The following is an 18,013-nucleotide window of genomic DNA, read 5'->3' on the forward strand; positions in this document are numbered from 1 at the left end:
TTCGTCGGCCCAAATATGCGTATTGTGAAAATTAAACACTCCATTTCTTGTGAATCCGGCCTCATCAGTAAAAAGAATGTTTGCAAGAAAACGAGAGAGTTCAGCATCATGACGTAGAAACCAGCGGCAAAAAACCAAACGTGCTTGATGATCATTTATTGGATTTAAGGCCTGCACTCGTTGCACATGGTATGGATAAAGCAGTTGCTCGTGAAGGATTCTCCAAACAAGAGGACCACTAATTCCTACATCGGCTGATATTCTCCGCACACTCGTACCTGGATTCTACTCTACCAGTGCTAGAATTTCTTCTTCTGCTCTAGGAGTGGATACCGACCTTGGTCTTCCGGATAAATGGCACTGTTTGCTCAAGGAACCGGTATCACGCAATCTTTGGTGAGTTCTTCCAAACATGCGTTGTGAAGGAATCTGGCGATTTGGATAAGCGTCAACATAAAGACGTCGCGCTTCGGTGGCGTTCCCATTAGCACGACCATACATGAAATGCATGTCTGTTAATTCTGCGTTAGAGTAACCAGCCATAGCGAAAGAAAACTTGTGCACTAAGAACAACTGTCAAATACGTACTGTTTATTTCACTAAACATCAACCAACTATTATAAGAAAATACACAACGTTTTTGCAAAATAAAAGAAGGGGCTAAAAAACATAAAACATTCCATATGTTTATTGAGACTTTTCTGCTTATTTTGATTCATACTATTACCTCCTTAAATATTTTACACTCTTTTTTTAACACCCTGTATATTCAAACTAAACGTATAAAATTAAATATTATCTAGTATCCTGTTCAATAGAGACAAACTTTTCTACCAAATTCGAAAATTCCATCCGCATTTGGGGCATAAAATGATGGAATGCCGACATAATTTCAAAATAAAACATTTTAACTCAAAAATAGTAGTTTCCAGTATTTGCCTGAAGATGACAATGTGTACCTAAAATGATTGATGCAAACGTCACTTTGTGATTATGACATCAATTCCATTCTTAAGATAAACCGTATTATTTGTGGGATAAAATGATGAAATGCTGATATAACTCCAAAATTGGAAATATGAAATGTTTTACCTGGGAAATAGTAGTTTCTAGTATTTGCCTGAAGATGACAATTTTTTACTTAAAATTATTGAAAATTTCACTTTGTATGTAATTAGGACATGAATATCAGCAATGAAGGAACTCTTAAAAAAATAAAATAGTAAATACAATTCTAAACTAAGTTAATTAAAAAAGATAAATTTGGAAATACAGGGTGTAACAAAAATAAGGTTACAAACTTCGCCAGCAGATAGAATACTTGTGAAGAAAATTTTTGGTGAGATACAGGGTGCTGAAGTCGAAAAAATAAATAACATTTTCTTTAGTATTATCTTTCGACTATTTCGAGCTAATTTCGAGAAATTTCGTATCCGGGCGTTTTTTGGGATGAGAAATTCGAATTTATCGACGATTTCGTTGTATCTTCTAGAGGGCGTCATAAGCTATCATTAGGAAGCATTTAAACTGCCAAAACTGTTTTGTGCCACGGTGTATTTCACTTTGGGCTGGAAAAATCTTTTCCGAAAACTTTTCTGCTTAAAAAAGGTATACCTTCTTAATATCTAAAGCCAACCATTTTCAACAGAAAACTATTGAATTTAAATGCATAAAAAATGTGTTTAAAAATTATTTTCAACACTGATAAACGAAATTAGGAGCAATCGCTTATTAGCAAGAAATATGACTTTTAAGGAAACAGTGCAATTACAATTTTACTACAAACAGAATTCACAGAGTAAAAAAACAGGTACTTTCTAAAAACAATCTATCAATCTAACAAAATCTAAACAACGTAACCAATCTAATGTGCAAAACCGTACTTATCTTATAACTACGACGTCACCTGTTACATAGGTGTTGTATAACAATGAAAAAGTAATATTAACGGTCGATAGAAGGAAGCACAAAAAACAAGCACTTAGGGGGGCAATTCTGGAAGGAAGCCAAATTAGTTAAATACTTGTAGTTGAAGTGGGCAGATGGGTAGTAAGACGTTCGGCGAGCAGTGAGGCAAAGAGAGTCGAAGATAGGTAGTTGAAGTGAGAACAGTGTGCAGATAGGTAGCAAGACGATCGGCGGGCAGTGTGTCAAAGTAGTGAAAAGTTAATTATTTAAAGTGTTATTAGTTAGCAGGTAATATTCTTTGAGTACTTTGTCGTTAATTGTTCTATAATCTTATGATTGTGATGATTATGGATGTTTCATGATAATAATTCTTTGTAAGTTTAGCTTCCATTGCTTTATGGTCAAGGGCATATATTTTTCCAAGGTAAAATTGTTATAATTATACTTAAAGTTTGCCCATTATTTATTTCATGTTAAAAATATATGTATTGACCTGATTGCCAGACATTACAATAACGACTTCTTTGTTTCACATCTAACTTGTTTTTGCCACGATTACGTTATGCGTAAAATATAGATGTTTCATGATCATAATTCTGTGTATGTTTAGCTTTCATTGTCTTACGATCAGGGGCGTATATTTTTCTAATATAAAATTGTTACAATTATTATTATAGATTGCTCATTATTTATTACATGTTTAAATATGTATATTGTCGTGTCTGCCCAGATATTGCAAAACAGCTTCTTTGTTTCACATTTAACTTGTTTTGTCTTGATTACGTTGTTCTTTGATTTCTTGTGCTCACTTTATGTCATACGTATGTAAGAGTTTTGTTGAATTTACTAACATTTTCACCCATGATTATTATTATTGTTATTATTGTGTTGTTCTCCCGAAATCTCAACTTTAGCTGGATAGCCTCCCGTATTATGGGACTCCAGTACCTTACCTATGATTATTATTATTGTTGTTGTTCCCCTGAAATCTCAACTATAGCTGGATTGCCTCCCGTATGGGCTCCAGTACCTTCCCTATTATTATTGCTATTATCATTATTATTGTTGTTATTGCTATTATTGTTACTAAAACCTCTTCAGTTTTATTTGGAAGTGTTTATGTCAGACTTGAGTGAGATGACATTTAGTGAGAAATTAAATAAGTCCAGTTTTAATTATCATTAGCAAAGGTTCTTAATGTATGCCTTTGGTTAGTGGTTGTTTTGTATTTATATTTGGGTGGTAAGAGCAACGATCGTGGGTTTCTCTGCCATGCTCTTTCCCCACAGGAGCTCTAGGTGAGCCTGGCACTCTCATTCTATGTTAAATGGTTGTTAATGTTTTTGTTGTTCTTTATATTTGTCACATGTTTAATTTGAAGACTGTTGTATGTAGATAATAAAGTTAGGTGTATTTACTCTGCTATTGTTTTATATAATTAAACCATACATCCCCTCTACAAAGTTAGTAGCCAGCGCCTTCCGGTCAATAAAAAAAATAAATACACACAACGTAGGTAGTCCTTATGACGATCACATATTTTCGGCCACAACTATGTTTACTTATTTTTTGTCGAACCTAGGGTTGTTATACTACACTAAACGACCTAAAAATGTAAAAAATAACTAACTATTATTGGCCTGTCATAAAATATATTTATTTCAGTGGAGTTGAAAATAACTTAAACACATTATTTTAGGCATTTACAAATTTAAATGCGTTTTTGTTGAAAACCGTTGACTTTAGAGATATTAGGTATACCTTTTTTGAGCAGAAAAGTTAGAGGAAAAGATTTTTCCAGCCCAAAATAAAATACACGGTGGTACAAAAAAGTTTTGGCAGTTTAAATGCGTCCTAAAGGTCGCTTGTGGCGCCCTCTAGAAGATACAACGAAATCATCGATAAATTCGAATTTCTCAAAAAATAGATATTAAAGAAAATATTATTTATTTTTTTATTTTATATGAAGTATCCCTACTAATTTCTACTAAGTGTTCTACCTGCTGGCAAAGTTTGTAACAATAATTTTGTTACACCCTGTATATGTCAGTGTCCATTTTATTCGTCGTTGTAGTAAGCTTTAAATAGTTCATCATTTAAATCTTTTCTTCTTTGTAGATCATCCCAGATATGAGAATAACTATTAAAATTGTGCCACACAAGAACTTTATTAAAAAATAATCGTTTTATAAATATAACATATTTTTTTTACTTTTAAAGATACTTAGTGACCCAAAATTATTCAAGGACTTACCATATATAGGAAGATCATCGTATGGATTTATAGCCACAAGAACTATTCCACAGTACGTGTAGATGTCTCTGTGCTGACAAAATCTGACCTGCAGATTGTACAGCACCGCTGGCTCGTGCAAATACGACAGGGAAGTGAGATCATTTTCTCCTATAAGAATAGGTGGGTTCCTCAGGAAAGGCAGATCTTTCTCCGACTTAACGTTCAGCACCTTGTTTTCCTTCTCGTCTGTCGCGACGCTTAGAGTCGTCTTGTTTGGTTTGTAATCTTCAAGTAACTCCGCACCTTCCCACACTTTCTCTGGGTGCGGGATCCATACTTTCGCTCCCTGGAAGAATAGGAAAATTAGAATTAGAAGTTGAGTTTAATTTTAACAATTCTCTTAAAATATTTTATTTTTTAAATAACTCCAAAATGAGACAACTTCAGCCTTTTATTGTAAAAAATTTCAAACTCGGCCTCTTAAAGATTTTAGCAAGCAAGCTGATCGACCTCCTGTTCAAAACAAATAATACAAAAAAACTGTGTATCGTTTTTTCATAAATGTTTTCTTTTTCTTGTACATTCGTTAATTATTATGAATTAGTTTATGGAGAGCCTCGTCAAAGTGCCAATATTATATCTTAGCTATACTGAATGTTCTGTTGAGAATACCCAAACCTATTGTCAAAAAAAATGTTCAAGATAGATTTTTTAGTAAATGTGAGCACAGCTGACACTATAGGTCAAACGGCATTTTTTTATGACAAAATCAAATATCTCGAAGAAGAATTAACGAATCGTTTTACATTTTTTTTAATTAACGCTTATTTGATGCAGATTTAGGGAAAATTATTGCGAATGTCATTATCCCCTATTTTGGGGGTGGAAATGAAGGGTGAATACGTGAAAAGTGAAAATCGATTTTCTTCGTTCAAAAATCTTATGTCTTCGATAAATACAGTGAAATTAAGACACATTATGGTGGAATCAATGCTCAGTTGAAACAAGTTATGGAAAAATTTATGAAAATATTTTCATCCCTATTTTAGGGGTGAGGGTGTGGAAAAATGAAAATTAAAGAAAACATGTATAAAATGTTTTTGTTGTCGCTGAACACGAATAAAAGCATCACTAAAACAAAAAAAACTCCTTTTCATGAGCTGTTTTTAATTGAAGAGGAAGAATTAAGGGGTTGAATAATAAAATTCATCTGAAATATTACCAGAGTCTTTCAATTCTCTGATCTTAAATAACATGGTAGACCATTTTCTTATCATCTGTAAATTTCAGGGTGATTTATCATTATCCCTTACTTCAGGGAAATGGCAATTTGGGGTTAGGGGTGGAATGTAAAAAATCAAAGAAGGTATTTGTTGAGGGTTTTTGTGGTCCCTAGATACGTAAAAGTTTATTTTTTCGTCGTCAAACTTTAAGTGTAGCTTTTTATTAGTCCGTGCTTTAAGGGTAGGAATAAGGGGTGAAGAGATTGTTTTGTTGATTTTTGATACTTCATATCCTCGCTTCTTATTTGTACCCCTAAAATAACAATAAAAAAAATTAATTTTTTACATCAATTGGTTAGCTTACTGTAAGAAAATGCGCATGCTTACAGTAAGTAAACATCCATTTCTGTGTCAAAACGCAGTTTGTCTTATAACAAGGCATTAAAATTACAGCTCTGAACACAATATATTGTACACGTATTGTTTTTATAATTTGTATATTTAAGTTCAGTAAATTGAAAGACTGGTAATATTTCAGATGAATTTCATTATTAAATGCCCCATCCCTCAGTTCTTCCCCTAAATCAAGGGATGATAAAAACAGCTCCTAAAAAGGGTTTTTTATTTTAGTGATTCGTGTTCAGGGACAACAAAAACCTTTTATGCATATTTTCTTTAATTTTCATTTTTTCCACACCCTCACCCCTCACTTCCACCTATAAAATAGTGATGAAAATATTTTCATTAATTTTTCCTTAACTAGATTCAATTGAGCATTGATTCCACCAAAATGTGTCTTAATTTCACTGTATTTATGGAAGATACAAGATTTTTGAACGAATAAATTCGATATTCACTTTTTTCACCTATTCACCCTTCATTTCCACCCCCAAAATAGGGGATGATGACATTCGCAATAATTTTCCCTAGATCTGCATCAAATAAGCGTTAATTAAAAAAATGTAAAACGATTCGTTAATTCTTCTTCGAGATATTTGATTTTGACATAAAAAAAATGCCGTTTGACCCATAGTGCGTCGCCAGTCAGGTCACTGGATCTTAACCCTTTTGACTATTTTTTATAGGTTTGAATGAAAAACTTAGTTTTTAAACGCTATTTTGATATATTATTAATTTATTATTACTTATCGTACAAAAAAAAATGATTTGCATTTTACTAAATCTTTGCAGTATTAAATTTAATATCTTCGTAAGGTGTCATTTCCAAAAGGAGTCATGTGTATAAATGCTCTGATGATAAAGCACAAACAACCAATTATAAACCAATATGTTGCATTAATATTTTACTAAAACATTTTTAACCATATACCAATTTGGTTTAAAAAAATGTGGTAGGTACTAAAAATACACTTCTAAAACTTGAAAAAAAAATTGTTAGACTGTAATAAAAATTGTTTTGCAGTATTCCTTTATTTCACTAAAGCCTTCCATACCATTAATGATTTTACATTACAAAAGAAAATATTACCACTAGAAGTATTGTACTTAACATACATGGTGTCCCAGAATATGTGGGCAAACTTTCGGATTTATACAGGGGATGCAGGGGATGTTAAAATAACATTACAAGTTCCTATAAAAATTTTCCCTAGAGGCCCCCCCTACGGAAATACAGGCCCCTAAAGGATGTCCCTGAAAATTGATTTTTTGTAATAACTTTTAAAATACCTACTTTATGTAATTTAATTATTTTTTAATATGAAGGACAACAGATAAGACTCGTTAAAATTTGACCCATAAAAACAATTTGGCTTATTTGATTTGCCAGGGACGGACTAGTTGTAGCACAATAATGCCAGTTTTTTTACACCCTTTACTATAAAGGCACAAAAATAACATTTTTAGATTGCTTGATTACATTACATTGCAAACAAGTAATATTGGAAAAACTTTATATTACCAAAATTATTCAAAATTTAACGATATTTCAGATGGATCACATTTCCACGTTCCACGAACCAAAAAAATGTTTAGTATCGCCACGCCATCTATACAGATAGATTTGAACTAATAATTCTAACTGCAATTTGAAGCTATTCGAGGGTCCTAACAACCCCAGTTTCCAGAACTAAAATAAATTTCTTCATTTCGGAGTTATTGACAGCGGGAGTGTTAAATGGCACACCCTGTATATAAACAATATATTTGATTGAAAAGAATAGAATCATTTAACGTACAGATAATATAGTGATTGCATACATACATACATAAGAAACTTTTTGAGGAAATGTATAAAGTATGTATGTATGTATGTCCAAAATCACCTAATTAATGTTAAAAACTGGTTCCATTTTAGTTTATCAAGTCTTAATAAAAGTAAAAGTAACATTATTCCATTTTCAAATACCTACGAAGGACAGTCTCGTAATTCTAAACTAATAATTCATAGATTGTAAAAGCTAAAAATGTACGATATGTCCTAATGTTATTAGAACATATCGTACATTTAGTACACAAAATATTTGGGAGTTACGGTTGATTGTCACCTGAGATGATCAGTGCTTGTCACGCATAAATTTATAACATTAATATACAGGGTGGGCCACCAGTAACGCCTCGGTCGCTAGTGACCAAACGGCAAATGTTACAGAAACCTGTTTCGGTGGGTATGTGTAGGTTGATTACGGCTACATTTTAAAAATATTTTGAAATATACAAGGTGTCCAGGAGAAGCGTACCATATCAAAGTTATGTTTTTTTAAATGGAACACCCTGTATTTTACTGCATTTTTGAAAGCACCGTAAAAAAATAGGTGAACTTTATTAAAGGTTCTGCATACCTAGGACTTACAGTTTGTGAGATATTTCAATTTTAGTGAAAATGCAGGCATAGCGTAGAAATTTAATATTAGCAATAAAAAAATAAATTTAAGGAAGCAGCTTTGGAGGGTCTATTTTAGATCCTTGAAGTTATAAATTGTTATATTTGTCGTCACTTAGTATTATACAGGGTGTTCAAAAAACTGCTGAATACTTCTCTCAACCTTAAACAGCAATAACTTGATTATTTTAAATGGAACACCCAGTATATTTTTACTTTGGGAGTTAGGAAATTTAAAACTCTTTCAAACTGTGTATAGGTTCCCTATACCTATCTCTAACGGTATTGGAGATATTTGTGCTGTTTCGTTTTTTATCGAATTTCCTGGTAATGAACAAAATTTGTTAAGGTGGCTTGTGCCATATTTGACATTTTAGTTACACTAATCATAAAACGTTTATCTCGAGTCTTGTGAAAATATTTTGTTCTATGTTAGGATAGTATTAGTTATTGTTAACATGAAAGTTTATTCTAACTACAGAAAGAGTAGATATGATGAGTACTATTGGCGAATGCTACGAGAACTGTTTTCTAGCTTCCAGAGTATATGCACAGAAATATCCTGATCGAATACATCCAAACAAAAAGGTGTTTGAAAGATTGCTGGCGAGATTTAGAGCAACAGGTGGTACTGCCTACAACAAGCAGAGGAAACCAAAACGGGTAACCGACAACGAAGAAAATGAGTTCATGGTGTTAGGATTAGTAGTTGAAAATCCTAATACTAGTACCAGAAAAATTGCCAGGGAAGCTGATATAAGCCGAACCAGTGTGAGGAGAATTCTTAAAAAACATAGTACCATCCCTTCCACATCCAGTTTCACCAAAATTTGTATGACACGGATTTTCAACGACGGATTGACTTCTGCTTATGGGCTCTTGAGCGAATTGGAGAAGGACCAAATTTTTTTAATTTTGTGCTGTTCACGGATGAATTCACTTTCCATAATAATGGCCTGGTAAATCGTCATAACTTTCATTATTATGATACTGAAAACCGACAAGTGTTCAACACCGTTGATCGTCAAAATCGGTGGAGTTTGAACGTGTATTGGTGACCACGTAATCGGTCCTTATTTTTTCGATGGTTCTTTGAATGGCAGGAAATTTTTGAGATTTCTGAAAAAAGAATTTTGGGTTCTTCTTGATGACGTCCCTTTAAATGTAAGGAGAAAAATGTGGATGCAATTAGATGGCGCACCTGCACATTTTTCATATTCAGTGAGAAATTACTTGAATAGAAAATTTAGTAATAAATGGATAGGTAGGAATGGTCCATGTCAGTGGCCACCTAGGAGTCCAGACCTCACCGTAATGGACTTCTTTGTTTGGGGCTATATAAAAAATCTTGTTTACAGTGTTCCACCTACCACTGTGATGATATGAAGGGAAGAATTAGAGATGCATTTGCCACAATCACCCCAAATATTATAAGGAACGTGAGAATATCATTTGAAGACAGAATAAGATGCTGTATTCAAGAGAATGGTTATCAATTCGAACATCTATTATAAATTGTCTTTGTTTCTTCCAAAAATAAAACTTTCTTTAATAAATATTTTCATGTTGTGCACAATTAATTTAATTAAGTTAGGTACAACAAACATATTTATACAAAATTAATAACTTTTTATAATTATTCTGCTTATAAAATAATATTTTTTATTAGAAAACTTTTTTGAATATTGTCACACTTTACCAATTCAGTAAAGACCTCGAAAAGACACGTGGATACATCGTACAAAAAAATTCGATAAAAAAATGAAACGGCACAAATATCTCCAATACCGTTAGAGATAGGTATAGGGAACCTATACACAGTTTGAAAGAATTTTAAATTTCCTAACTCCCAAAGTAAAAATATACTGGGTGTTCCATTTAAAATAACCAAGTTATTGCTGTTTAAAGTTGAGAGAAGTATTCAGCAGTTTTTTGAACACCCTGTATAATACTAAGTGACGACAAATATAACAATTTATAACTTCAAGGATCTAAAATAGACCCTCCAAAGCTGCTTCCTTAAAATTATTTTTTTATTGCTAATATTAAATTTCTACGCTATGCCTGCATTTTCACTAAAATTGAAATATCTCACAAACTGTAAGTCCTAGGTATGCAGAACCTTTAATAAAGTTCACCTATTTTTTTACGGTGCTTTCAAAAATGCAGTAAAATACAGGGTGTTCCATTTAAAAAAACATAACTTTGATATGGTACGCTTTTCCTGGACACCCTGTATATTTCAAAATATTTTTAAAATGCAGCCGTAATCAACCTACACATACCCACCGAAACAGGTTTCTGTAACATTTGCCGTTTGGTCACTAGCGACCATTTTACTTCACATTTTATTTAATGAGAATTAGAGAATAAAACAATTTTGTTTGATTTGTTGTTATTCTCCATATATGTAAACGTACATATAAACGTCTGTATACCTACAATAGGTGATGAATTACCCTAGTGTAATAACTCATGATTATATAACAAAGCACATACAATAATGAAATGTGGTACTGCCATTATTTCATAAATCACATAGCCAGAGGTTTCTGTTTCATTATAGTTCCAAACTGTGTATCATGTTACCAATTAACTATAGTCGGGCTAAATGGAAAGCATTTTATTTGCCACGTATCTATTAATATTGATGTTTCTTGGAGACTGTAAATTAATTAAATTACTTTTTTACTGTTTGTTACAATATTGTATTACAATTGAATTCATTAAAATCATCATGTCTAACACACAAAAAGTACAAATTATGAAACAGATATCTGATCCATTTTACCCGAAACCTTCTTATATTTTTAAAGCTACATAAATTAACAATAGAAGTACAGAGCTTTCATAAATTAATACAAGTCACGCGACCAGTAATTTTGTTTGTAACAGTAATTTTATTTCCTTCACGTTGGCAATTAAATTTCGGTAAAATTAAAACAATACAATCAAGATTACCATTGTATCAAATTGTTTCGAAGTACAGTAAGATAGAAAATAATGTCGATGTCTTTTGCTGCATGCCTAATGATATAAAAAATGCTTTACTTATGTAGTCATATCTGTCTTTTATAGTTTGTTTGCCTTTTATTTTGTTCTGTATATCTGTGTAAGTTTTTTGTACTATTTTTTTTCTCTATTTTTTCATAGTTAATTTTTCTCTCCTTTAACTTTTTTATATTTTATTACTAGACTTAACATATCCTATTATTGGGCATTGCCTGTTGGATGTGTATTTAAATAAATAAATAAATAAATAAATAAATAAATAAATAAATAAATAAATAAATAAATTTTACCGGTTGTGATTGATGTAATTTTTCAAGAGATTCTATTCAACCAATCAGCTATCTCATTATTTCGAGCGTAGGCGTAACAGTTTGTTACTGTTCATTGTAAATGAATCATTAATATTGGTAAGGCGAAGATTAGGGATTTTTCGTTACAAATACCAGTCGTGTAATATTGGGTTACTTAAGCTCGACTGTTACGTGGCTTGTAAACATTTATGAAAGCTCTGTACTTACTATGACACAAAATATTGTAATTAACTAAAAAAGCATCCACTTATTAAATGCAAACGTTTTTATTCAATGTATATTCATGAATACAAACTTCTTGTTGGTTAGCGTAATTATACATAAACGTAAAAATTTGTTAACTCACTGACCGTGAAATTTTCCCGCTCGTTATCATAAGCATCAAGTGTATCATGGCTGAACAACGGAAATAAATGGATTTATGTAATGCGATATACGGAACAACTTAATGTGTCCTTTGAGATGAATGCGATAATGAAAAATTATGACCCCCTGCTGAATTTTTACACCATATCCACATCCATTAGCAGTCCAACAGTAATTTTTGTAATACAGAAGAAATTTTGACGTATCTGTCTTACTTTACTTTAAAGGTATTATGCCAATTCAAATTTTAAACATTTTCCGAAATTCTTACCAAATGAGGTTATATCGGGTGGGACACTTGTATTGGGAACTCGGAAGGGATAGAAAAAAAGTTAAATTGATAAAGTTTTAGTCCAATTTAGACCCTATTAGAGCTCGCAGACCGGCGCTAGCTGTTCTCGGTGTCGAGACAATTTGAAAAAAAGAAACAACTTTTTTATTTTTACTAATATTTGAAACTTGTTAATAAAGTTTCCATAGAATTGTGCTCAATTTTTTTTCATTATTTACAACTTTTGCTCACGTTTTTTCTTCGTTAATGATTTTTTTGTACGTACATATGATCGTCATCATCGTTGAAAGGCTCCTTTCGCTCAGTATACAGGGTGTTTCTAAAATAGGGTTCCAAATTTCTGCTGCGTTTATAACTTATTAAAATAAGCCAAAAAGTTCCTATTAACATGTGTCCTAAAACGCACCATTATGAATTTATATGCCCTTAAAATGATTCAAACAAAACTGGTACTTAAATTTTCCACTCACCATTTTTACTAATTCAACACTGCAAAGCTCAATTGATAGTTTATCAATAAATTAAATTGTTAAGCGTCGTGGCAACGTCAGTCTTTAATTTGCCATGGTAAACAGATTTTTGTAATTTTTGGCCTAATAACTTAATCGATTTGGACAAAGATAATATTTTTTACGTAAAATTGTTAAGATTTTATAAATCTGTAGAGAAAATTGTAAAAAAATTGAAATAAAAAAAATTACGGGCCGAAAACCCCCTTCACCAACCTAAATGGGACGCATATGATTTGCATGTCGAAAAACGGAGTAGCCCATATTATTTAACGTAAAAAGTTATATAAGACCCATACATTTTTTTCTATTTATTCGCAACCGTTTTGTCAATAACAGAAAAAAAAACAGTTTTGTTTGAGCCCTTTTAAGGGCATATAACTTCCTAAGGGTGCGTTTTAGGGCACATGTTAATAGGAACTTTTTGGCTTATTTTAATGAGTTATAAACGCAGCAGAAGCTTGGAACCCTATTTTAGAAACACCCTGTATAATTCAACAGGGCGCCCATGAGTAGGTAATAATAAAATTGAAAAAGATATGCTGATGGTTTTTCGGAACCACGACGTTGAAACAAAAAACTGTATCCACAATAAAATTATTTGCAATAATATATTTGTAATAGAAAAACAATAAGATCGAAATTTTCAGTAAAGGATATTTGGATTTTCATAAATGAAATTTAACAGATACAAAATTTAATTATCCTTCGATTTTATTAATGTATGTAGAGGTATATTTCTTATGTTATGAAATTTTTTTGCCACTTAAGGTTTAAGTTAAAAAATGAATGCCATAAAATAATGAAATTTTAAAAGCTAGAATGTTCTGCGAAAAGGATATTTGAACATCGTTTAACTTAAATATTCTAAAATTATTTGTATGTCCACAAGCATAATTTTTAAGAAAATATGATCATACGAGTATTACGTCAGCATAGGTAGTTGCGACAGGCGAAAATAGAAGTGGTCATATTTTTTTATAAAGAAACATTGCACCAATATTTTCAGAAGATGATTTCTAGATACACAAAGATAATTTTCATGTGAACCAGTTACGATCAAAATAAGAAATTAAAAAACGGTTTGCGTGTATAGCAACTCGGAGTTGATGGATATCGTTTTAATTTATGGTGAAGCATTTGTGTTATGGTGAAGCAAGACAACATTTGTGTTAGTTCGTAGAAACTGAGTAAGACGGACCCAAATGTGTTTACACGTTGGTGGATTTTGAACAACAAATTAATTGTATTAATTAATAAAGGCAAAAGCAGTTGAATTTGCCGATATAAAATAGGTGCGATAAAATTCTATTTACATATTTCTTTCCTTGCGTAAGTTTTTGTCCGTTTTTATCACACCGCCATGCCGGTCCATTGTGCGGGGTCAGGTTTTACAGTGAACCAGTTTCCAGTGCCGTGCAGAAGTGTATTTTTAAATCATTTTTGAACTGCCCTTTTTGATTTTTTCTTTACAAAATTGTATTTGTAAGGGTCCCCTGCACATCCAGATTTTTTTTTTTGGATAAGTTCTGAATCACCCTGTATATAAAATACACCTTGAATAAAATACCAAACTAAAACAAATTATTATTAACATATAAAAATTAAATATGTTGATAATTAATCTAGACCTACATTTGCAATTACAAATTATTATTTTTTTAATTATAAATTTATTATTTTCAAATTTTGTACTTTTACTTTATTTTAAAGCTGCGACAGGTATGTATTTATTTATGAATACCTTTTGGATAGATAAATATTTTTATTTTGGGAATTATTTTGGATTAATTTAAATTAAAATTACACATTTTTATTGTACAAATGTAAATTATAACAATCTGATACTGCTTCATATAATATTAGTTGTATTTGCTTGTACGATCTAAAACCAATTTGTCTTGTTTTGAACTTCATTTTGCTTGTTAAGTTTTAACCGATTATATCTATTAGTGAATAATGAGTTAATGTGCCGAACATATCACCTCTAGACTAGAAACGTGAAAAACGCGGTTAAAATTTACTTCGTATTCGTCACTTCACCGTTATGTGGACTCAGAGAGGTCATACAAATTACCTTAATAACATTCTCTAAAAAATTACAGACACGATCTCGCCCATATCGTGCGTGTTTATTTTGTTGATACTCAAATTAACCTGGAAAAATACTTTCCGATTCTACAATCATCACCTAATTGAGCGGAGAAAATACAATCGTTAAAAGAAAATTTGTTTAATGACTTTTAAACGAATCTTGCCATATATGTTTCATCCTTCGTAAATTTGAGATACATTTTGTAAATAAAGTTTTTTTTTGTGCAAGTTAAGCAACTTTGCATCTCCTCATCTATAAACTTCGCATTCTGCAAATATTTTTTGAAAGGTCCAAACAAATGATAACCTGACGCCAAATTGGAAGTAAACTTCCGAATATTGTGACAGTACCAAAGAAGAATAAGAATTAAAAAGTTCAAAAACGATCAACTGACGAAAGATTTTGACTACTTGCTAGATATTGCGGATTTAATTTAATGCTGGACAGGGTTATAATCAGCGGAGTAGTTGTTTACCGCAATACATTAGTAAAGAAAGTTTTAGTTGTTCAATAGGATGTTAGTTTTTCGAGTAGGTACTAGTCACAATTTCACCATTTTCATAGAAGGGTTCGAATATTGTACCACTGACACTCCAATGATGATGTGAACCTTGAATATTTAGAATGAATGTGCTTTCACCTCAATGATTGTTTCTTACTTTCTTAATAATGTACTGCCGCAGATTTACTTACAGACCGCTGACTTGGAGTCGAAGGTTAATGTGATTGTCGTTTCTCTCTCAATTGAAACCTATCACATGGCACCATTCTCAATGGATGTCTGGAGGAGAACACGTCGAATTATTAGGTTATCGTCTATTGTCACTGAGTGTTCTGCCTATGGGTTTGGTCTATATTCTCATTTATTCGCCTATAACCTCGATATACCTGCAGAATGCCAGTGGTTTCACTAGAGGCTTTTAACTGAGTCCTTTCCTACACTAAAATGTACTTTGGACACGAGTTACTCTTGTGCGTATATCACTGTCTTTTGAAAGCTTAAGTACCATTTGTAGGCTTTGCCTTGTCTAAGCACTTTACATAGGTCTTCTTAGAGCATATAGAGTTTGCAGCTTCTTGAAGTTTGCTTTTATCCTTTAGGAGCACGGAATGTGCGGTTTTGAGCTACTTGGAGCTTGTGTCATCCCGTAGAATCTTCACCGCAATCTCAGAAACTTCTGGAACGATTGACTGCTACATTTGAATCTAGGCCTCAAATAGTGCGCTCGCAAAATTTTTATTGACGTTCAATCACACCCCATGGTGCCTTCGCTGTTAACCTATTGAAATGTTCGTTTTAGATTTCACTTTTGGCCTCTCCTTTTCCGTCTCCTGGGGGTGGATTTGGGCCGCACTGATATCTGATCTTGTTGTTCAATGTGTACTATTGAGGATTTGGAAATTTTCAGTTTCCCAATTTCGAAACTAAGGTGATTTTTCCGCTTTGTCAGCGGTAGCTCTGATTAGAGCAGCCACGTCTTCGGCTTCGTAGGGTTAGTGGGCCAGGTGATCTTGAGCATCGGCATCTACTTTTGCCATCGCATAGATGGGTTGTGACCGGTTTCCCTGGTAGATTGAAAAGTGGAGTGAATAACTCAAATTCACTCAGAACCTATCTACGACAGCACCAAACACTTGGCTCTAGTTTAAAATGATATTTATACATATAAAAATAAATTAAAACTTTATTTGGGCACTCTTAGAACAATTTTGTTAAACAATTATTGCTGTTAGTTAATGACTCTATTCGGTATATTTAGAGACTCATATACAATTAACATATTTTTGACAAAAATTCTTTAAAGGTATTATAAAAAAAAGATTACTAATATTGCGTTTAGTAATTGACAATATTTTCAATGTGAATGTGATCTGAGGTATCAACAGTGGTAAATTATTACTTAGATTGTCATAATAGGATAACAAAAGTAATAAACAATAATAAGTGAGCAATTTGTCGAATCTAAAGAGAGTCGCCGGAAATGCCCTCTAGACGTCGTCGGCCTAAGGTCTCCGAAACTTGTGGATAAAGGCAGTATTATAAGTAAATTTATTTCAATTGTGCCAATTGCATACAGCCAATAATTTGTTTTTATTTATATAACCATTGGTTTGGTAGAACGCTTTAATAATAGGTATTACTAGTTATTTAATTACAAGTTGCTAATTATAAAGTAGTTTTTCTGCATTACGGGCATAAAACCTCATAACTTGAGTGGATAATTTTGAGTTATTAACTTAATAGTTTATAGAATAAAGCTAAAGACATAATTTTGAAAACAAAGTTTCACATAATTGCTTAAAAAGATCTAATGCATTTTCTTTTATACATAGAAATACTTCTGGATTTTTTTTGTCCAAAGAAAACAAAACATTTACCTACTTTCCTGACTGAAAGTAGTATTTGTTATAAAAATAAGAAAATATGTGATGCTGGCGATGTATCTTCAAGTTAGCAATATCATAAAAGTTAGGTGATTTATGATGATGTTATTTTTATAGACCATGTTCTGCTGCAATGAACATAAATATAATCCTGATTGTGTAATAAGTGATTTATTCTAAAATGGTTATTAAAAATGGTTAAAATTATTAAAAATGAAATATATGTTAGGTCAAAGGCATTGCGATTACGTTGACGTTTTAGCCTTGTTTATCACATATTCAATAACAGATTCATTCTGTCAATGGAAAGAGGAAGAAAAGAGGGTAACATTTGTTTTTCTAAAATAACTCTTAATAATTGTATAATCCCTCAAATAAAATTAGAAACCCTGTTTCTCATTAGAAAAAGCTCAAGATTTTTTGTTCATTTGACGATAGATCGATTGTAAGATCGCTGTTGCACCTTATACATTACTTTTCGTATTCATTATGCAAGAAAAACTATACAGGGTAACATAGAAAAAAGTACATTACATAGTGCCACACAATAGAGGACACTAAAATAAGAAAAAAAGTTCCTATGAACATGGGCCTGCAAGGCCTTCGGTTAAAAGATACGGGGTGTTGAATTTTATTTTTGTTTGGGTTTTTTTTTAATATCTTTAGCCAGAGACGCAAGAAATGGATAAAATGTGGTATACAGGTTTTTTTTTATCATGCTAAATTCAAATATGATCTTAGTTTTGTGATTACTGATAGAGAGCGCTACATACAGGGTTCCATATCTATTGAATCGGTCCTAACTTTTTTGCTATACACTGTATGTCATTTTCG

The 18,013-nt window shown here is 32.0% G+C and overlaps 1 protein-coding gene across 2 annotated transcripts in view; it reads right to left on the bottom strand.

The window, feature by feature from the left end:
- LOC108904925 (unconventional myosin-Va) overlaps positions 1–18,013 on the bottom strand; it is a 92,401-nt gene that overhangs the window by 45,369 nt on the left and 29,019 nt on the right. For both annotated transcript variants that reach the window (XM_018707657.2, XM_018707650.2), the window contains exon 2: positions 4,163–4,490. In XM_018707657.2, coding sequence (XP_018563173.1) covers positions 4,163–4,490 — 328 coding nt within the window. The remainder of the gene's footprint in view (positions 1–4,162; positions 4,491–18,013) is intronic.

The sequence above is a fragment of the Anoplophora glabripennis genome, unplaced genomic scaffold (assembly GCF_000390285.2).
Source record: "Anoplophora glabripennis isolate ALB-LARVAE unplaced genomic scaffold, Agla_2.0 scaffold8, whole genome shotgun sequence".
Taxonomy (NCBI): domain Eukaryota; kingdom Metazoa; phylum Arthropoda; class Insecta; order Coleoptera; family Cerambycidae; genus Anoplophora; species Anoplophora glabripennis.